The sequence below is a fragment of the Dufourea novaeangliae genome, unplaced genomic scaffold, assembly GCF_001272555.1.
Source record: "Dufourea novaeangliae isolate 0120121106 unplaced genomic scaffold, ASM127255v1 scaffold439, whole genome shotgun sequence".
Taxonomy (NCBI): domain Eukaryota; kingdom Metazoa; phylum Arthropoda; class Insecta; order Hymenoptera; family Halictidae; genus Dufourea; species Dufourea novaeangliae.
The window spans coordinates 130345-153114 of record NW_015374327.1 but is presented as its reverse complement, the minus strand read 5'-3'; the positions used below and the strand labels follow the sequence as shown (position 1 = coordinate 153114).

The 22770-nt window shown below is 38.0% G+C and overlaps 5 protein-coding genes across 5 annotated transcripts; 2 read left to right on the top strand and 3 right to left on the bottom strand.

Moving 5' to 3' along the window:
* Positions 1-498: 498 nt before the first annotated feature.
* LOC107192924 (26S proteasome non-ATPase regulatory subunit 8) lies at positions 499-1702 on the bottom strand. The gene is made up of 3 exons (XM_015582280.1): positions 1564-1702; positions 1270-1342; positions 499-1176 (listed from the first exon to the last, which is right to left on the bottom strand). The coding sequence occupies exons 1-3, from the start codon at positions 1669-1671 to the stop codon at positions 557-559; spliced, it is 801 nt and encodes a 266-aa protein (XP_015437766.1). The 5' UTR covers positions 1672-1702; the 3' UTR covers positions 499-556.
* A 497-nt stretch (positions 1703-2199) lies between these two features.
* LOC107192888 (phosphatidylinositol N-acetylglucosaminyltransferase subunit C) lies at positions 2200-3151 on the top strand. The gene has a single exon (XM_015582236.1). The coding sequence runs from the start codon at positions 2200-2202 to the stop codon at positions 3019-3021; it is 822 nt and encodes a 273-aa protein (XP_015437722.1). The 3' UTR covers positions 3022-3151.
* Positions 3152-3429: 278 nt separating this feature from the next.
* Positions 3430-10005, bottom strand: LOC107192889 (nuclear pore complex protein Nup205). Its single transcript, XM_015582237.1, has 7 exons — positions 9882-10005; positions 9573-9736; positions 9063-9479; positions 8700-8991; positions 7912-8631; positions 3896-7834; positions 3430-3721 (listed from the first exon to the last, which is right to left on the bottom strand). Exons 1-7 carry the CDS (start codon positions 9889-9891, stop codon positions 3507-3509), a joined length of 5757 nt encoding a protein of 1918 aa, XP_015437723.1. The 5' UTR covers positions 9892-10005; the 3' UTR covers positions 3430-3506.
* A 1079-nt stretch (positions 10006-11084) lies between these two features.
* Positions 11085-14886, top strand: LOC107192887 (dolichyl-diphosphooligosaccharide--protein glycosyltransferase subunit STT3A). The gene is made up of 11 exons (XM_015582235.1): positions 11085-11224; positions 11285-11452; positions 11526-11686; positions 11765-12154; positions 12232-12385; positions 12482-12720; positions 12795-12959; positions 13035-13223; positions 13299-13518; positions 13605-13793; positions 13872-14886. Exons 1-11 carry the CDS (start codon positions 11128-11130, stop codon positions 14015-14017), a joined length of 2118 nt encoding a protein of 705 aa, XP_015437721.1. The 5' UTR covers positions 11085-11127; the 3' UTR covers positions 14018-14886.
* A 128-nt stretch (positions 14887-15014) lies between these two features.
* On the bottom strand, positions 15015-22469 carry LOC107192897 (tyrosine-protein phosphatase non-receptor type 23). Its single transcript, XM_015582246.1, has 15 exons — positions 22189-22469; positions 21805-22007; positions 21035-21357; positions 20821-20933; positions 20369-20751; positions 19942-20289; positions 19632-19858; positions 19319-19554; positions 17078-19247; positions 16488-17014; positions 16129-16407; positions 15860-16044; positions 15465-15763; positions 15243-15389; positions 15015-15180 (listed from the first exon to the last, which is right to left on the bottom strand). The coding sequence occupies exons 1-15, from the start codon at positions 22273-22275 to the stop codon at positions 15053-15055; spliced, it is 5655 nt and encodes a 1884-aa protein (XP_015437732.1). The 5' UTR covers positions 22276-22469; the 3' UTR covers positions 15015-15052.
* Positions 22470-22770: the final 301 nt, after the last annotated feature.

Sequence of the window (22770 nt, the reverse complement as noted above, 5' to 3'; positions counted from 1 at the left end):
GAGACGCGCGACCACCCTCCGCGACGGTTCACGAGAAAGTGAGGAAGCAAGCACAGACCTGCACGGGCTGGTACGACCTTGGTACACGGCGTACACGGCCAAGTCAATAAACTGGGTGACGCAACTCACTAGCGCGTTGGATCGACGGAGAGCACCGATACTCAGCACGCTCTACCGTACTCTCTCGCTCGCACACCTCCCTCCCATAGACCACCGAAATTCCTCGGCACCTGTCAACACCGACGGAGAGCATCGATACCGCGGCTCGCTCTACCGCTCTCGCTCGCACGCCGTGACGTCACCCGATTCCCGGAATCCCTTTTCGTTTAGCTGAAGATTGGCGCGTTGGACCGACGGAGAGCACAGATATCACAGGATTGCTCTACCGCTACAGCCCGACTAGTGCGGGAAACGAATGTCTACTGTACATGTAATTTTGTAATTCCTTATCGAACTTAATGAATGAATTATAGTTTTATTAAATAGTTTAACTTTGAATAATTACACGACAATCTTTATTTATCTATAAAATACAGGAAGATGATACACATGCTTCTTAAACAATCATTTCAAGTTCTCTCGCGTAATCTATAGCTAGTGTAGCCAAATCTGAACTTGGTATTGGTTCTTCAGTTTTCTTTTCACTAGTAGTTGTAAAGTAGAAGTAACTATCCTTGGCCAAGTTCCAGTTCTTCTTTACCGCGAATGCTTTCATATCTTTTTCCGTATTTAGATTGAGCATTCTCGAGGCATCCTGAATAGAAATTTTGTCGTATGCACTTTCCATACATGCTCCAATCTCATCACGAACAGTATTTAATAAAATGTCTATGAAGAAATTGTAAGATGCTGCTGGCACATTCCCTTTTGCTAAGAATATTTTATTGTACGATCCTTCCATTAGATATTGTTCTAAGCTTAAAGGATGTCTGACATACACGTTTGATTGTATTTGATCTGAAGGTAGCAGTTCTAATTCTGTGTGAAATTCTGCTACACGATTTTGAGACAATAGAAACAAGAGATTCAGTCCAAGTAGATGATACTTATATGCAGACTCCATAAGTCCAGATTTATAATCAAAGTAATAACATTTCAATTGTGCCATGTAACGTTCGAAAGAAGGTATATCTTCTGTGACTATACTCCATTGTGCACCAATTTCTAAAATGTCCCCTGCAAGTGCAAAAAAATTAATACATAATATTCTGTATAAAAATTTTAGTCTGCGTTATTTATATTTAATATAATTTATACATTAACACGTACGAGCTATAAGTAATTCATTTTGACTTGCTGTACTGTTGGATGTTGGTAGGAACATTAAATGCGTAAGACCAACCTGTAAAAATTAATTCTGTTACATTTCTCATTTAATAATTGCACGAACAAATTCGTACCAACGGAAATATATAACATTAATCATATATTGTCTGTTATACTTTGAGTCCAAACACAATGACAATTCATTTTGACAGACGAAAAAGGTTATATTATTTGCATGTTCGATAAAGAAAACCTTCTTCAATAACAGAACAACAAAAAGTTAATTTCAAGTGTTACCTTTAACTGATTGAGCAATTCACCGCATTTTTTTAAATTACACGGAGTCGCTGTCCATTCTTGCTTTAAATTTTTGTACAATGAAACAACATCCTTCAACGCTGCCATTTTCGCATGTAAACGCAGTTAACACCTAAGTTGCGTTCAGTAGACGCGCAACTATTGAGGACGAGTTGATATCGTGAACGAGTCTACATCGAGGGTACTGGTAAACCGAAAAAAAAGGCGAGCCTATATTGAAGAGTGTTTCTTTCATATGGCATTATTCCTATTTATCTTCTAAAATCATTACACGTACACATTCCACCACAATGTTAACAATAGAGTGTAAAGAACAAATATAACTGTTTGTCGCAGAAGATTTGTTTCGTATATTGCGCGAATGAGCCTAAATTGTAGTACTTTGATTGAACCAAAATGTAAAAAAACCTAGATTGTAGTAGTTACCTTTGGATGGTTTCCTAGTTATTTAATTTCTACGAACAAATGAATACAAGGTTTGTCTGATTTGAGTACCAAACATTCTTATATTTAGTACTTCGATGATAATATTGATCAGAAACCATCAGAAACTGTAGTTCACTGTAGTTTCTTTTTTCTGTCAGCTATCTGGAAAAGAAGAATGAATATCGAAGAATGACGTTAGAGAAACAATGGCAGAAAAATTTATACCAAAATTATGGCTGGCCAGATAATTATTCGGACAGCTCGTTCTTGGAACAGTTACGTAAAAATATTAAACCGAATGATGTAACATTGATGGAAGCAATAATATTTGGAGCCACTATATGTATTCAATTGAATATCATAGTTCTCTTCGTTATTATATTCATCTGGTTAAACGAAGAATGGACTACGCCTAATATAATATTCCTATCGAGTGTAATTTTAACTATATTTGGTTACCTTGTGTATTGTGCAAAGGAACCAAACACTATGCATAAATTAACGAAGGACATCAGAACGGTATTAATTTTTCTTACATTTGGTTATATCTTATCTCCAGTCTTGAAGACGTTAACTGAAACCATCAGTACAGATACAATTTATGTCATGACAATACTAATGTTTTTAACACATCTAATATTCAGTAAATACGGTTCTTTGCAGATCTCTTTGTCAGATTCTTTATCCATAACATCTTCTATTTTTGGTTCACTGATGTTAGCCTCCAGGCTGGCGTCTCCGTCACATGCTTTCTCTCTTCTTACAGTTGCTGTGCAATGTTTCGTTTTATTGCCGTTTTTAATGTACAAACTAAGTAACAAAATATTTATTTCAAGTTTTTTAACGTTTAGTTCTTTATATTTCCTTTTATTTGTTTCACAAACAATCTCTTACGTTTTTATTGTGTCCATAGTATTCCTTCATTTTATATGCCCTTGTTGGTACGTACAGTGTCAAAGATATAAGGATAACATTTATGGTCCTTGGGATGAGGCTGTTATAACTTCTTAAAAACTAAGATACGTGTAAATTGTAAATATACTGCATGGTACATGTTCGAATGATACAATTTAAAAGGGAAATCGTTCAATGATTTTAACATTTAATTTATTAATAATAGGGACCACAATTGATATAGCAACAGAACATAACTGTAGAAGATTATTTTTTTATATTATTATGTCCAACAAAAATATTACAAAATGTCAAATATATATATTAACAATATTACTCCAACTATTCAACTGTAATTTGTGAACGTTAATTGATAAAAGTATGTTTTTACACGAGTTTTCATTGAACTAAGCATTTTATACATATACAGAAAGGAACAATTGAAAATTATATTCAATAATTGTTAAGCTTCGATAAGTCCAATCTAAATTTTTTTTTAAATAAATACTGTTTCCATGTTTCTCGGCCGTCGTTCGTAAATATACACGAACGTTAAAAAAATATGTTCTTGTACATCCGAACTGTTTCGCGTAAACGCGGGCTTACTGTACAATTATAAACTGTAATAATCGTTTGATTCTTCTTACAAGCGCTTCGATGAAGTTCTGATCTACCGTTGCATATTCATTGTGTGTATCTAACAACTGCGTAATAAAACTGTCCGTAAAAGTAGAAACGAGACCATGTTTCAATTCCATTAACGTCTCCGATGACCCCTTCCATGCTACCATGTCTTCATCTATGCCCGCTGATGACACTGAAAAAATAATTATGGATTAGAAATTATAAGCAAACTGTCGAGTCGTAAGTTATTGCCTAATATACGATATTTTGTACTATCAACTGGTCATTGTAATAAACAGAATCTGTCGTTATAAATTTTGTATAATACAACCAAAATTATGTTTGTTATTTAGGACAGGAACCTTACCTTGCATTCGACTGTGCCGTGATACCACCTGGATCATATAAAAGTCCAAGTGACTCCATAGAATATACAAAGCATGTTCGATTATCAGAGAGCAATATTTGATACTTCGACGTTTCTCTTTCACCCAACGGCACAATCGTTGTTCCACAATTACCCGCTGCTTTTGAACCGTGAGCTCTGCTTCTTCTTCGGACAAATACTCTTTCAATTCCGTTGTACGCATTTCACTTAACATCGCAACCTTTTTTATAAGAGTGTCTATATGCGGTAATTCGGTGTGTAATAAATTCGTTACGGAGACAAGTTGATCGATAATTGTCCCCAAGTGTACGCCGCCAGACGTATCCTTCGCCCTGTCTTCTGTGCTTCCCAGTTTAGAGGTCAGATGCGGCTCGAACAGTACGTTCCGTATTTTTTGATCCATTCGGCTGTGTTGCATTTGATTGCGAGTGTACAGCATAATATTCGCGACAATTTGCACGCACGACATGTGCTGTTGGTTCGCGTCTGTTTCCTCGTGGCTTAAACGAACAGGCGCCGGTTGCAATTGAAATTTGCACAATAATGACAGCATCAGTCTCTGCAATCGATAAAGATGAGCACGAAGTTCCCTCATGCCAGTAGTGTCTTCCAATTTATGGTCATCGATATCCGCTTTCGCCAGTTCTTCGTCCACTAATTTATACATATCGATGTTCGCAGATCTGGATATCACACCCGTAAGACAGGCGATCTCTTTCAGAAACAGAATATTAGCTTTCGGGAAAGCGTTCCGTAAAATCATCTCGATGGTGTCCCTGTGGCTTTGTAGAAATCCGCAGACTTGAATGGCACAGGATTGATTCTCGGTTCCCAAAGTGGTGAGCAGAGCGTCGCAAAGATACAGGGCCGGCAGAAAGATCTGCTGGTACCGTTGACCGATGGAGGGTATAAAGGAGTAGTCGCCCCCTTCGAATCCAATATGAACGTCAGGATGATGATCGAACACAACCATGCTCGATACGCATGGCAAGATCTTATTTTCTAAAAGACTTTCCGCACCTAGTCTCGTGGACGCCATTCTACAGAATGTTGCCATTTTCGCCTCGTACAAGTACAATGGTCGTAACGTTTGCGGTTCTGGCTGTAACATGGACCGTAACATATTATCAGATTCCAAAAGACCGTCTATCATGTGTTTCAAGTATCCTCTGCTGGTCAAATAAAGTATCCAGGCGTTGTCGTAATCCAATTCCAAGATCTTATCCAAGCAGGACAATGCCAGCATTTTGCAGACGTCGTGGCCACCGGAGCAATTGTGACAGAGGATATCCATTAATTTATTTCCAAAGCTGTTTATCACTTGTATCGTTGCATACCGATGCGAACGTTCTTGCACGGGCATTACTCTGTTCACCGTGCTATCTAACTGACTGACGTACATCGTGTCTATAATATTCGTGCTTTCAGACTTCTCCAAGCCGACCACGCAGAGGAAATTCAACAGAGCCGCGTACAAATGCGTGACTACTTTTTGCGAGGATGCGCCCGCGTTCAATATCCATTGTAAAATGTGGCTCAGGATAATTTTCATCATCGTTGTGTTCGACGGTGAAGATGGAAACGATTCGCTGTCCGTCTGGGTGATGAAACTGTTCCGTAAATTCACCAGTAATATCAGCACCGTACCAGACACCAGGGTTTTGATCTCGCTCAGAGCCTCGCAAGATGTCATTTTCTGTAATAAATCGTGAGATAAATTCAATAACAAGTTCTGCTTCTGCGAGGTCTGGAGCTGCTGATTGGACGCAACGCAGAAAAGCATCTCCGTCGTCTGGCACCAGCCTTCGACAAACTTCACTGTCGCATAAGACAACAGCTTCGTTTGGTTCCTTCTTAAAGCATGAGTCAAAATCTTCTGCACCTCCTGTTGCATGAGGTTCCGCTGAGTCGCAGTGGCGCTGTTTTGCGTCACGGCTACTTCCTCCGTGATCAGGGAATGTAATTTTCTAATGTCTATAAGACGTGGACCACCTATCAGGGTAACTGGAACGCTACAACGTCCCAGAGCCATCTCGATCTGGGACGGGTCGAAGAAATCCAGGGAGAGCATTGGCTCCAGTTGAAGCTGAAACTCGATGTAATGCAGCAGATCCATCAGAAGCTTTTGCGAGGGAACTATCTGCCCTTTTTCTTGGCAGAAGTTCCCTACTAGCCGTTGAACCAGAGAGCTTTGCAGCCTTCCACCAGCGACTCGCAGTTCGATCGCAGCGATCTTCAGTAACCAGGACATGCAACCGAGTTCCGTTGCTCTGTTCTGGCCCTCGAATGGCAACTTTGACAGGTGTCTTTGCACGAAGTCCTGATTGACACTGGTTCGTAAGAATCTCAAGACCGGAACGGACGTCTTGTTGTTCGCAGCCAACGTATGAAGGAAGCAGTAACAAGCTTCTGTAATCTTGTCGCGACCTCGTTCGAGGGACTGTTCTAAAATTCCTAATATCGAATGTAGGCACGTGCGCGGGAACCAGAGAACACCTGGATGGAACAGCGTAGTTTTACGGATGTCCTTGGTTATTTCGAATCCTAGTAAATAGTGAGCAAGATTCGGAGCGGGCCGGGTAATGCTGTGCATCATCAGAAGTAGAATTCGTTCTTTACAGCTGCCAGTGTATTGCTTTTCACTCGACTCGATGTCCTCGTCAACAGTGATGTCTGCGTCCAAACATTCCACGAATTCGTGTCTTATACTCGTAGCCAAGGCAGAAGTGGCTGTGAACGTAGAGAGCAGCTCAGAGTCTGCCCCTGGCTCGTTCGTCACTTCGTGAATGACACCGACAGCGTGGAACGCGTGCTGCGGAAGCCAGGAGTTGTAGGACACGTATTTAGCTACGTTTACCATGTAGTCCTGCTTCTTCGACTGTGGATCCACTTCTAAAAGTAGCCTCGACAGTCCGGTTAGAAGTTTGTGCACCGACTTCGCAGCCGCCAACTGCGACATATAGTTGTGCTGGGTTTTCAATCCCCTCTCTAATATTTCCAGACAATATAGAGTGCCATTCTCAAGGTCCTTCTTACCGGGAAAACGCTCGTACATATCAAAGTTCGAGCAACCTTTGTCCAGAATGTACAATATAACGTGAAGAAGCTCCGACTTAGAGTGCAACTGAGTCATTATGTGGTACCCTGGAGCTGAATTGACCAACGTGGTCTCGCCGCTTTGAAGTTCCACCTTGCATCCGGTGAAATCTTCCACGGTTGGTTCGTACTGTTTAATGAGCTTCGAGAAAATCTTCAGGCAACTTTCGGCGACTTCCCACTTCTCTGCTGAATTTTTATACGATCGTGTATGAAACTTGAGAAAGATGGTATTGATGATAAAATGTAAGTAAGGATCGAAACCGGGATTCCGATGCCCCATTCCCAACAGTCGTGGTATGGGGAAATCGGTGAGGACATCCAGAAGTTCCAGCATCGCTCGAGTTAACGGATATTCGTCTTTCTTCGACTCGATCTCCTCTAACTCGGTCTGAACACCTCTTGGCTGATAGCTACTTGTGGTTGGCACCGTTGAAAGTATTTGTGCAGCTTCTAAACTCTGCCATACGGTGGATGAACTTTCGGGTGACCTCGCTAGCGCGGCAAGAGTTCTTACCAATACCGCTTTTAACGGAATCGATATACCGCAACTAACTAAACCGATTAACGATGGTAATACTTTCCACCCTGGATGATCGCATATCGCTATTCTCGACATTTCATCGTTTTTTGCGATAACTTGAACTACCAGAAGTACCGTTTCCAACCCTTTAACTTCGTCCGGAGTGATACCCTTCGGATGACCTCGCTGACGGTAAACGGTGTCCTGGGTAGGAGGCAATTCTTTTCGAAGATTGCTATAGTACTGATTCAAAGATTTGAAGAAATGATCCCAGGAAATTGTTGTTGATCCTGAAGTTCCTGCAAAGAGTACTTATTAACGATACCGTTCAAATTGCTTAAACATTAGACGAATAATAAGAGAAATATACGGTTACCATTTGGTTTAAGAAAATTGAATGCTTGTCTCGCCGCTTGCGGTGAAGATGCAAGTGATGCTATCATTTTAAGATATGGTACGAACAGACCTGCTGGCAATATTTCTCCGGCAAGTCGTACAAATTTAAACAGTGCAACCTGTCTGGATGGTAAACGATTCATGTAAACAGGCGCAGATGCGTGAGTCGAGTCAGAATGATGACACCAATAATCCATGACTAGGTCCAATTTCAACGGATCCTCTTTATATAACTCCGCCACCGTTAACATTAAATATTCAAAGTGATTATCTAAATTCAAAGGCGGCTCGATACCTTCTTGCTGATAAGCTTGTATCAAACGCATGGATTCGTCTGCGCGACTTCGTAAATCTTTCACTTTTAGGGGCATTAGTAATATGAAATCGGAAATAAGACCGTGAAAGTAACGAATATAAAATTCTTCGTGGTATATATTTTTGTTCTTGAATAATATGTCGGCCATAAAGTGAAAACATTTGTTCGATAATGCTGCTTCGAGAAGCCGTTCGTCTTCGTTCGTAATGTTCATCGGTTGCGCGTTAACGACAGTTTTAATTGTTGTTAGAGCAACTGCGTACGCGAATTGTATAAATCCGCGCAATCGAGCGCTTTCCCAATTGATATTAGTTGATAATAATTTCTGACTAAATTCCTCGCGTGCATTACTGTCCGTAATCAACGGCATGGAATTTAACAGTTCTGAAACAGATTTATTCGATAGTTAATTGTAGTTCCATCGAACGTGCCGATTAAACTATTCGTCGTACCTTCACCGTTCTCACGACTATGCAAAGAACTAAAATTAATTGCATTCAGCACGCTCATTATAAGAGCAAGAGTAACTTTATCCAGTCCACCTTCACCGATTTCGGACTCTATTGATTTTGTCTTTAGAAATGATAGTAAACGGAACAAAACTTCATTTGGCAGTGAAGATTGAGCAGACCATAGACATAAAATATCAGCCAAGTCTTGTCTGGAATCGTTATAAAGTTTCATGACCATATAGCGATGCTTTGGTCCTCCCAATGCCCGATTTTTTTCTAGCAATTTTTGTTCCTGTTCGAATGACAATGTAAGTTTATAATTTCAAAAAGAATAGGTAGATATATCAAATGAAAAATAAATACTTTTACAGGATTCATTTCCTCTAACAAAGATAAAATTCTGTCTAATAAATGATCTTCTTCCATTTTGTTCGTATATTCTGTGATGTGTCTTAAAAGGGCAATGGGTGCGTCAATTTTCCAACTATGACCCATTCTAGCTTGTACAAGCATTCTTAAAGTTGAGGTAAGAGCTTTTTTACCATCGTAGTATAACAAAATTGCTGTTAGACCTCTAGGTAAACCAGGATGATGAGGCATTTGTAACTGAGCTGTACATAAGAGATCCAAGGCCATGAATTCATTAAGGTTATACATGTCCGATATAATAAGGGTTTCATCAACTAGCTCTTTCGATAGTAATTGACAGCCCAGACCAGGAAGCGTAATGCCTTCAGTTGCTCCTTTCTTAATTTCTTCTCGACTATTTGCATTTGGGGGCTGAAATGAAACGCGTCTTAGAACACATAACACCGGTGCTTATGATTATCACTGAATACAATATTAATCGTCAGACAGGGTATAATTGCTTACAGGATTTTTCAAAAGTGTAAGAAAATTCTGCCGATGATTTCGTAGTGCTTCCGTAAATTCGTGGTATTGAAGATCGTGGGTTGTTGGAGAGGATGTAATGCATCGTTCGACTAGACTGTGCAATTCTTTGTACGGAGTCCACATATCCTCCGTCGTTGTTTTGTCTGTAACATATGCGCCAGAAATTACAGTGTATGTTGAACACAGAATAAGTACAATTTAAATGTATCGTGATACTTTGCATATTGAAGGTTAAACCTTGTTCATTCGGTATTCTGTATGTAAGTATTTGCATAAACAAAGAATTACCTTCGGACATCTTCTTGTGATAAGCGGAACGTTATGAAAACAGAAATTTGATGGAAGAGAATGCCGTACTTAAATGTTTCGGGCTGAAGGAAATCTCGTGCAACATAATACAAATACCGGTCCTCTGGCGGGAACGACGAATTTGTAGATGACCATGGACGAGATATAGAATAGACCTAACATTTAATGTATTTTTCTGTCAGATGTTTTGGGAGCTTTGAAAACCCCTTCATTTATCCTGAATCATGCTATGTCGGTATTGTAGAGTGGTTCTGCAACGAATGCACTCTATGTTATGGGTATTCTACTTCAAGACGTTCAAGACATAATATCAGAGGGCGCAAATGATCCAAAATAATCTTACATATTTAACAATTTTATTCTCGATATGAAAATTTATATCATAGAAATTTATTTCTAGTAATTCTAATAAATATTCATTGTCCTCGAAACAAGTATTTCTCAGTTCCTTTTCATTGTAACAAATGTTTTTGTACGAACACTCGTTAGATACTTTTCTTTAGCTTATCGTCATTTCGTTTCAATAATAGGTAGCCTAACTAACGATGGCCTTAAATCCTTGCTTTTTTCTTTGGAGTCGCGATGCGTCTGAGTTAGTGATAGTTTAAATGATACCATTATTTCGTTACTTTTCTTGTATTGTTGTAAAATTTGTAAGTTCGTAAGTTGACATCACGGTCTACATAATATTCCGAAAACTACACGAATGTGCAATGCGAAACGTAAATATGCGTGAATCAAAATACACATATATCGCCGGCCGGTAATTTTGTGTACGTGGTCAGTTTTTCAGATAGACGGCAGTATTTAAATTTACACGTTTTGTTTATATTTCTGGGCATGCGACTGTTACATATTGTTTAACAGTATGTCTATTGTTCCGTCTATTTATTTTCTTACTGACGAATAATCAGTATTTTGTTTCTCTTGTTTACTTTTTACAAGGAATCATAACCTGATATCGAATGACAAATGCCATGTGCACTTCATCGCACTGTTGTTGTTAAAGTGTTTTAAAACTACATTGAGAATTCTTTTCACGCTTTTGTAAATACTCACTTAATTTCCGCATGCGAAATAACTGTAGTTTTTACATTAAACTATGAGTGTCAGATGTAATAGAGTAAATAGTATGTGAATAGGAGTTTGTATATTTTTTTGTACAGGTAAATTAAAAAGGTGGTGCCTGATTAATTAAGAAGCTCTATTTGCAAGCACAATCAATATGGCTGCGCTAATGAAAACAAGAGGTCTGCGAATGTCCGCACAGAAGCAAGAAACGCTTTTAAAATTAACTGTGTTATCCCTTGCAGCAATTTTATGTAAGTCTTCTGAAAAGGTAGAAAAATGATAATGTAGTTACATGTAACCTTTGATTTTAGCATTTGCAACAAGATTATTCTCTGTCTTAAGATTTGAAAGTGTTATTCATGAATTTGATCCATATTTTAACTACCGCACAACAAAGTATTTAGCCGAAAATGGATTTTATAGTTTTCATAATTGGTTCGATGATCGTGTTTGGTATCCTCTCGGTAGAATAATTGGGGGTAAGCCACTTTTACAATCTGTTTCTTTAATGTAGTGAAAAAAGATCAATGTAAATACAATATTATCCCCTAGGAACAATATATCCAGGCTTAATGATAACATCAGCAGCACTATATCGTCTTTCATGGTTATTAAATATTACCTTAGATATACGTACTATTTGTGTCTTCCTTGCTCCATTATTCTCTAGTTTAACAACAATTATAACATACTTGCTCACTAAAGAGCTGAAGGTAAAAATTATCTGTACGAAATATTCAAATATTGATATAATTACATTAAATACATTATATTATTTAAAATTTCTTTAGGATTCTGCATCAGGATTGTTTGCTGCAGCTATGATAGCAATCGTTCCTGGTTATATATCACGATCTGTGGCAGGTTCTTATGATAACGAGGGCATAGCTATTTTTTGTATGCTGTTTACATATTACATGTGGATAAAAGCAGTTAAAACAGGAGCAATTTGTTGGGCGGCTTGCGCAGCTCTTGCATATTTTTACATGGTGTCCTCTTGGGGTGGCTATGTATTCTTAATCAATCTAATTCCTCTGCATGTGTTGACCTTAATGGTGACTGGTAGATTTTCGCACAGGATATACACTGCCTACAGCATTCTGTACTGTTTAGGAACAATATTATCCATGCAAATATCGTTTGTTGGTTTCCAGCCTGTTCAAAGCTCCGAACATATGCTTGTAAGCGCAAATTACAGTTATATGAACTTTCCGTAATTAATCATCTTTGCAAAAATCATATTCATTCCCTTTGATAGGCATTAGGAGTTTTTGGACTTTGTCAGGTTCATGCACTAGTTGATTATTTGCGTAGCAAAATGTCACAAGATGACTTTGAAGTACTATTTCGTGGTCTTGTCATCTTCATAGTTACCATTTCAATGGTTTTGGGGATTATTTTAACCATTACAGGTATGTATACACATATATATACATAAATGTTAACACCTTAGGTTTCTTCAGTTGTAATAGATACTGATATTTAAAGTTTTTTTTAATCCTTTTAAGGCAAAATATCTCCATGGACAGGACGTTTTTACTCTCTGCTGGATCCATCTTACGCAAAGAATCACATACCAATAATTGCTTCTGTTTCTGAACATCAGCCAACATCGTGGAGTTCTTTTTACTTTGATCTCCAGATTTTGGTATTTCTATTTCCGTCCGGATTGTACTTCTGTTTCTCGAAGTTGACCGATTCCAACATTTTCCTTATTTTATACGGAGTCACGAGTTTATACTTCGCCGTGAGTATAGTCTTGTATGAAATTTTCATTTCGAGCAATGTCAGTTGTATTTGAATGTTCTTTAACACACGCAGGGTGTGATGGTTCGTTTGATGTTAGTTCTTGCACCCGTAATGTGTATTTTGGGTGGAATTGGGGCCTCTTCTTTGCTTGTTACTTACATGAAACAGTTGGATACCACAAAAATCACCGATAAGAAGTCTAAAAAGTTCGAAAGCAATTACATACTCAGAAGCGAGGTAACTATATAACAAACATTAATATCATGTTTCGGCAGACATAGTTAATTACTGTGTATAAATATGGATTTTCAGATTGCAACACTTTTTATAACAGTAATGTGTATTCTCTTCTTTTCGTACACCATTCACTGCACGTGGGTAACAGCAGAAGCCTACAGTTCACCTAGTATTGTATTGTCAGCACGTTCTCCGGACGGTGGACGAATGATTTTCGATGATTTCAGAGAAGCATATTATTGGCTTCGTATGAACACACCTGAAGTAATTCAATACATTTTAAATAGCTGAATAAGTTCGTTAAAACGGAAATATAAATTATAATTTCTTTGAATATAGAATGCCAAGGTAATGTCTTGGTGGGATTACGGATACCAAATCACGGCAATGGCAAATCGTACAATTTTAGTAGACAATAATACATGGAATAATACTCACATATCACGGGTCGGTCAAGCGATGGCAAGTTCTGAGGAGAAAGCTTATGAAATAATGAGAGAACTAGACGTTAATTACGTTCTTGTAATTTTCGGAGGACTCACGGGATATTCATCAGATGGTATATGCGATAGAAATAAATTTTGTATGCATCACACTTGTAAAACAGTTTCAAGTTATATTAAATCTCGTTTGTCTAAATCATAGATATAAACAAGTTCCTATGGATGGTGCGCATTGGTGGAAGCACCGAAAAAGGCAAATCTATAACGGAATGGGATTATTACAACTCCGCAGGGGAATTTAGAGTTGACAAAGAAGGTTCTCCAATTTTGCTCAATTGTCTTATGTACAAAATGTGTTACTACAGATTCGGTCAAGTTTATACCGAAGGAGGTATGACATTCAATTATTAGCGTCATGATTTTCGAACTTAGGATGATTTAAATGCCCAAAATTGAAATTGTTAAATAGGCAAACCCTCGGGATACGATAGAGTTCGAAATATGGAAATTGGTAACAAAGATTTTGAGCTGGATATGTTAGAGGAAGCTTACACGACGGAACATTGGCTTGTGCGAATTTACAAAGTGAAAGACTTGAGGAACCGAGGAAATTAAAGCTTATGGACTAGTATGCGGGAGGTAGACATTACTTTGTAAACTGTGTCATAATCTTGCTCGCTTATAAGTTTTATAATTCTTTATGAGATACGAACGTGGCACTAAATACAGAGTTACATATTTCCATGAACGTCAATATGATTGAAAATCTTGACAAAAGACATATTCAGACCTCGTCAGAAATATTAATTTAGCGAACGTAAGTATCGGTTTATGTTGTAATTGTGTTGGAAAGGCATTCCAAGCTCAGTTCTCAGAGAAGCGCACGTTTTATACGAAATTAATTGTACCCATCATCATAGTTGCTTCCTATGCGAATATGTATACACGAGTATTTTTCTCAGTTATAAAATGTATAAACACTAACCTTTCTTCTCTTTCACGTTCGGACTTTCTGATATAAAGAATCGAACTGTAAGATAATAATACTTTAGGTAGGAAACAAATTTGCACTAAAGAGGATTAGTTAATTTTTGTAACCAGAACTCTATGCTGTAAACTCGATGCCTGCCGTGCAATTGAACAGCATTATAAGGCATAAAAGAAAATATACCAATTGTCTTCGGAATATTGGTGGTGCATGCATTTAACATATATACATAAATATATTAACTATCATATGTACCATCTCACCATCCATACGTTTTACAAATGCATGATTCTACCATGCATTGCTCAGAAGCGTAATTAATATCAGCCTTCATTTTCTGAATGTGTATGGACATGTGTGATTCCTGATGAACGTGAAGATAAATGCATTCGTTTTTATACATACATTTTATTCGATACATTTAACAGATTGTAAAACACTTAATTCTTAAGAATTAAGAAACAATTGAACAATAAATGTTTTTTTTTTCCAGAAATATCAATTTATACTAATTTACGAATCAAGTTGTTTATACAGTTGCCTCGATACCCTTATTCATACTAATGTAGTTAATTTAAGAGATATAGGAATGGAAATATTTATTTTAAATAATAGATTTATTAATCGATGTATAATAAACTTTTACTTCCAATCATGTTTTATTATCTTCTAATAGACCACAAGGGATCTAGTTGATTTAAAGGATCCATTGTTGCTTCCTTACCTTTTTCTTGGATCGACGTTGAACTCGAGTGTCCTGAGCCATTATTTGATGAAGATTTCTGTCGACCTGTAATCGCTATCAGTATTATAATATTGTTTTCATAATGTATATTACACAATACAAATTACCTTGTTCGATATCGGAACGTTGAGCGTTAATTCCGAGACTCTGAAGAAAATCGTCGGAGGGATGCATTTTTCTGGAGGTTTTATCTTTGTTCCCTTTGAATCCCTCGAAATTTTCAAAAGTTGAGCGAGTAGATGATAAAATACCACCTGATATTACGAGGATACAAGTTATTTTTAGTAAATGGTCACGCGACGTTTCGCATTAAAATACCGCACACTTACGTTTCATTAAAATATCTTGAGCGTGGTATAGCACTAGTTGGTACGCGAATAACAAAGACTCCTTATTTACAACCTGTTTGCGACATTTGAGGAGGCCTTTGAATACAAGGGGCACGTCGACTATTCCACATCCAGCGCGTATATGACACACTGTTGCTGCTGCTACCAGGAACAGGCTGCTTAATGCTCCACCATCCAGACAATGCACAACTATTGGCTTTGAACAACGTCTCAGTGCTTGTTCGGTCATCACATCCGTTGAAAATGTAAGTAACGCACCAGGACTACTAGGAAAACCACTAAAAACAAAAGGAAAATATAAGAGTCTTGTGATACAAACACAAAATTTGTAAGTAAAAATCCTATTATTAATACTACTTATTTCAAACACTCACTTAGAAGGCCATGTAAGGAACTGCATATGCACGACAGTCTTTTCTGATTTTTTCTTAATATTATGTACAGATATAATCCTCTGAATGTAGGATACGTGATTTAATCGTTTTTTCAACGATATTGTAAAGCTACCAATGTTACATGTGTCCTCCTCGTTTATAGGGCAATATATTTCGCTATTCAACTAAGAAAAGAAATAAGAGAGATGTTTAATATAAACAGTTTAGTATTTGAAACGTTTCTACGTATGTATAAGATGTTCGGTTACCTGTGCATCTGATGCTAAACACGCGATTATCTCACATTCTTGTTCCCATATCATCGTCCAAAATATTTCTGATTTATCTGGTAATGGTGCTTGAGTAACGATGAATGACATTGGTATCCACTGCGTGATTTCCATTATGTGGGATGCATTAATGTAATTTGGTACGTCTGTTGATAATATTTGCACTCTGGTTGTGTCATACGGAATGCACTCCATTACTCTGTTCTCCGAGGAATGAGCCAGCGCTACTGTACACGATTGTTTTCCACTTTCTCTCTCCTGAAATTAAAGCAAATGATTGAACAGCGTCTTTAACTAAATAGTATTCCATGTTGGAGAAACAATGCGGAGAATCTTACTTCGAACTCTTGCACTTCTTTCCATTTTATATCAAGATTCGTTGCTCCACTTAATGTCTTGACAAGCAGGCTATCTATAAACTTTTCGTATTTTTCCACTTCGCTAGCAAACTTTTGTAAAGCAGCCGGATCTCCTAAGGGATCTTTTTTCGGTTGCACGTCATTGTACCACGTATCCCATACAATTTGTAAATTTTCATTCTCCGTTCTATCCTCATTGGTATTAGTAGGATGAGCATTCGTTTGCCCATTCTCATCTTCTGTTTCCGTTTTCTCTTCGTTGGTAGCGATATTTTCCACAGATTTCTCATCTATTTGAGTTTTATTTAGAGGACGTACTTCTGGTACTAAAGGTGTATGGTCTATGGTAATGTCGAGGTCAGAAAGCAAGTCCACGTTCGATTTGTCTCCTGATTTTGTTGTGGATTTTGTAGGATTCGTACTAGTCGTTGTATTCGTTCCATTGTTCGCAGCTTGCATGTAGGTCTGATTATAATTACTATGGGTTTCGGCTTTGGTAGTAGTCGCTACAAGAGAAGTTTGAACGTTAACATTGTTTCGTGGTTCCAACTCGTTTTTTCGACGCTTACCTTGATTTTGCAACTGAAGACCGTATTGTGTAGTGTAATAAATATCGGATGAACTTTGTGGTTGATACGGCTGTCCCGAATACTGAGACGAAGGAGTTTGGCTCACCATCGAATTATTGCTGGCATTTGTGTATCTTGCGTTACTTTCTTGTTGCCGAGAATTGCTGTTATTGTCACCGGTAACTTCTAACGTTGTCTCGGAAGATTGCTGCGATAACTGAACAGGTTGCGAAGCTTGAACATTGACTGAATTGTATTCCTGACACTGATTAGTGGAGTTATATGTATATCCCATCTGGTGTTTATAAGGTTCCGTCACTGTATTTGTCATTTGATTTCCTTGTATATAATTGTATCCTTGATTATAGGTATGCGAATAATCAGCGTAACCAGGATAATGTGACTGCTGTGGATATTGATACATTTGCGAATAATTCTGGTTGGTCAATGACTTCGCATGACTTTGAATTATTTCTGTATTACTGGGACAGTTTGTGAATGAATACGTATTACAGGTGTCTGTAGGCAACATGGTTTGCGCGTATGAAGCACCAGTATTCTGCTGTATACTATGATAAGTACTAGGATAACTCAAAGCGGTATCATTAATGGGCACTTGTGTTCCATACGGATATGTTGTACCCGTATAAATTTGTTCACTCTGCTCTGGACAGTTTTGCTGAGAATATTGCATGATAGCAGTATTCTGTAAATTCGAAGTACTCATCTCATTTCCTGCGTTGGTTAGAGAAGTTGTAGAATTAACAGGCTGAGGAATGTTTGTATTCATGTACTGTGTTGGTATGTAAGGCGTGGAAATAGCAATATTGGCAGTTCCGCATATATTTTGAATTGGCCCGATTGGTTGAGTATGGAGATCCGATTGGTTGTAGTACATTGTACTGCTATAATCTTGAGAATGTGGAACTTCATTCGGATTGATTTGAGGGAGAGTATAATTCTGCATCTGAGAATTGTCTGTTGATAATGCATGTGGACTCCTGATAGCCTGAACGGATTCTTGAGGAACAAGATTTTGTTGAGGCTCAGCTACGTACTGTTGCCCTTGTTGATCCGTGGTAGTATAATGAGTTGGATGTGCATCCATCGGTTTGCTGGCTGTATTCGATGTTGGTACAGATGTCTGTGGTATCGTTGACATTTGAGAATGTACATTTCGAACTTCTGGTTTAACTCCGCCATCGATCTTTTCAAGTGCAGGGGGATACTGTGGTGTAACATTATATCCGGTATAATTTACCGAAGGTTGATAAGTCTCGTACTGTATCGTGTTAGAAGGTAGGTTATATTGCAGTGGAGTGTTGGTAGAATAATTCTGTTGCCCATCCAAGGCTGTAGGGAACTGTCCATTGGACACAAAAGAGTTCATCGGATACTGTACTGTAGTATTTGTCATATTCGTTGGCGCACCTGTTGCAGACATTTGCTGATAAGTACCGACACCATCCGAATTATTTATTTGCACGTAGCTTTGACCTAAAGTATTGTTTACTGTGGGATTTTCGTTATATGAAGTCGTGTCATAAGAATACGTCAAATTGGATTTGTAATCTGTGTAAGATGCAGGGTAATACTGTTGCATAGACTTTGCAGATGATACTGTATCTGGTATCGAGATTCCACTGGAATGAATAACACTTTTATCTACTGCATCATTTGTATATGCTTTCGCTGTCCCATCCATTTGATATGATCTATTTTGTCCTTTATACATATTGTAATATTGACTCGAAACAGTCTCTGGCCTATTATTTAAATAATCTTTCAATTTGAGACCACTACCAGATCGAATACGGCTCTGATCATAAGCCGCAGTTGCTGTCGCGTCGACTTTTTCTTGAGTATTCTTATTATCCTGGGCAAGGATCTGCTCGCGTTCCTCCTCTTGTACTTTGCATGTGCTTTTCACTCTCTGAAGTAATTTCGAGACGTTTATTTCTAATTTTCTATAAAACTCCAGACCTTTGCTAGACTTGCCCACCAAGTCCTCGTAAGCATCGTAAGACGCGATCAAAGAAGCGATCGTATGTTCTCGACGTTTCAATATTTCTTCGACCCCTTTTCGCACGTTAGCCGTTTGAGCGTATGCATCTGTCAAAGCTGCCAAGATTTTATCCTGCGCGGCAAGATTTTGCTCTATCAACGACACCTGCAATATTAATATTCAATAACGGTACGTTCCAATGAAAACTGTACGTAGAAACAACAAGTAGTACTGACTAGATTTTGATGCTTGCTAAGTTGATCAGCGAACAGGCGGTCCAAAGGTCCAGAATCGGACGTAGCGGTAACTAACAAGCGTGTCAGATCATCTTGTGCTATAGAATCACGTAATTTTGTGTGTAATTCGTTTCTCTGTCTACGCATTTCATCCACTTTATTCAGAATACGTTTCAATTCCTTCGTGTGCATTCGTTCCAGTTCAATCGCACTGTGCGATCTTTCGCTGTTTTGTTCTACGGAAAGTAGGATATAATGAAAAGCGTATAAATCAACTTATAGAATAAATTTATACGAAGCCAATATTATGTACCTGAAAGGTATGCACTCGGCGATGGTATGTGAGCCATAAGATCGGCGAGTGGTTGTGCAAGTATTTTTAAATTTTTCACGTGCATTGTTGTTATTGCTTTGTGCAGAGCATGATTACTCTCCGATGCTTTATTGTGAGCTTCTTCGTATTTTTTAGCTTCTCTCGTTAAATCAGTGGCCACTATCGATGGTGGTCTTTTTCCTACCGCATCTTGATATTGTTTCTCTCTGTCAACGAAGGAAGATGTTAATAGATCGATTGTTCATACTAAAATAAAGTTCAATCATTTCGTAAACAAACAAATCCTTACTTTAATTCTTCGTCGAGAAGCAGTTTCTTAATTTCTTTTAATATTTTCTCGACATCTTGACTAATGTCGGATAATTTTCCCATCATGTCCACTAGATCTTGAATGACATGTTGCTTTGCATTCAGTGCTGCACATCTTTCAACCAGTTCATCGGGAAGCGGCAGACGTTCCCATTCTGTCGTTTGAACGTCCGGATCCCATAAACTCATATGCTCCAGTTTTAAAGATGCCAAATAAGTGTTCAGATGCTGGTCTTTCTCTTCTATCTTTCCACCGACGGATCGTAATATTTTCGCTTTCTCTTCCGAATATAAAGAACTTGCTTCGTGAACTTTCATTGGCACTAGTCTGTACCATGTGTCCAAACATAAGTAAATATAATTATAGTTATTACTTACAAATTACTTCGAGTTAGCATAGAGTGTACCTGGCAAAGATATCAGGACCAGAAACTTCAGGATCATTTATGCTAAATGATATTCCTTTAACTAAAGAGGCCCCCTTCACCGTGGGTAGAGTTTCCTTTTCAGGTACTTCCTCGTGGTATATAAACTCATTTTCATTTTTGGCCGCTTTTCGTTTCCCTTCAATTACATCATTCGTAAACGTAAGTGCTTCATCTATAATCGTTTTTTCATCGGCCTTCGCGTTAGCATAAATTGATTGCGCGTCGTTCAGCGAAATTAATGCGGCGTTATAAAATGCTACTCTCTCTCCCATTTTCCTTTGTTCCTCTGCAGCTAAGCCTTGATACAAATGCGTTACCGCTAGATGGTAGGCCTTTTTGAATCTTACATATCGTTTCCAGTTCTGAAACGATAAATTTTGAAGCTTTCCCCGTTTTATTATTCAAGAGCATAGAATATTACGAAACCTTACCTTGTATATTTTTGTGCCAACTGTGTCCGATATAGTTCCATCCTCGCTTCCACCTTGTTCAAGCGTGGTTAACGCCAGAGTAAAATAATCCACTATTTGTCTTGCGACTTTTGCTGCATGATACATATATCTTGTAGAATGATACACAAGAGCAGACAATTAAAGCCACAAAGTATTGTAACATCTGTGCGATTTTGTACTGTTCAATACATACCTACGATCGTTGGTTTACGATTGTCCAGCATACTCTTCTCTAGTATGCATTCCTGTGCCTGCGCCAAACAAAGCTGATGCATAAATGTCATCAACTCTGGAGCCAAGTCGACACCCGACGGTTGCGGGTAACTGTTCTTTAAATGTTCAAATGCCCATGCCGCACACTGAAAATGAGCACAGGCCATTCTCATGCCATCCGCCGAAATCCTCTCTGTACGTGCTCCCAATTGAGTATGGATTGAGCCAATATTATATAATATCGAAATTATTTCAAAGCGAATATTTGCTAATGAACAGACCATATTTGCATATGTATCTCGCCTATATAAATACAGACAAATTTAAACCACTTATTCCTCAGATATTCTTTTTACTATATTCGAGTTCACAAGTTTTATATAGTCAAGGATCTGTATGGGATCGCAATGTTTTCCATACTTCTCAACTCTGTATTAAAGCTATCCGCGTAACACTTTCAAGACCGATGATCTAGCATACGACTCGTGAACTATCACATTTATTTAGCCAATGACTCAGCATGTGTGTCATGTACAGACAGTACATAAACATTGCAGATTTCTGGAGATGGTTTAGTAATAATATGTCGGTCTCAAATGTGTTAATATTCGTGTAGCTTATAAAAGATTCTTTGTATTAGCTTGTGTCGATGGCATGTCCACTAGGCATTTCAGAGATTGAGCCCTTTATTCCTCGACTTCTTTGAATAGCTGAAACTTGGGAACTCAAATGTGAAAGTACATTCTTTACCATGTAAATGTGACTGCTGCTGCACCATCTTTTCCCATAGGAAATCTGCTCTGGAGGAAATGCAATTGACAGTAATATTTCTTCAATAACAAACAGCCAGCCATGTCAATCGGTGGACGTATAGCCATTGCTCGCAAACTTTCTAATTGATGTAATTCATTCGAATACGACTCTGGATCTTCGTTATAAAAATCACGAATATACTGAAAAGAACAAACAAGAAACGGGTTTACCTTTTTTTTCGCGATTTCCTGGATAAAACATGTTAATATATACACTGGTGTAGCTGTAACGTGTGACAAACACTAAATGACCATGCTAATGCAGCAGATAGGAAAAAATGAGAATGCAATGTAACAATTATCGATATATACAACTTCGTACCTGTTTTAACTTTGGTCCAAACGTAGTGGGTTCCGGACTGACTTTTAATTGAAACGATATCATCGGCAATCGCGGTACAGCTTCCATCGTGAGGTATTCTTTGAATTCTTATTTCCTCCAGATTTCTAAAAACTGACAGTTGATCATCTGTCAAACTCACAGAAAATGGATTTGTTCACGGAACATAGCCTCGTTATCCACGTACTTCTGATGGAGAATAATTGTACCGCCTTTGGGCAGACATTCATGTGGAAAACATAACCGACAATCAAAATAGATATTCACACCGCTGTGACAATCCAGGAATTATCAGCCGAAAGGAGAGTTCTTTCTTATGATGTGGTATTCAATGGTATACAATGAAAAAATACAATAATTTGAGTAATTTAAAAAGTATTCACTTATTCTGATTTTGCTCACGTTTATAACAGTTCCCCGGAAATTGTCGAACTGTCAAAATCTGCACCTGTAAAACTACTCTCTGTATAGTATATAAAGTTATTAAAAGTTACCAATTGAATTTCTGCTAAAAGAAACACGCAGTAGTGTCGCTCTCTGATAAGAATGTGACACTAAGTTTGT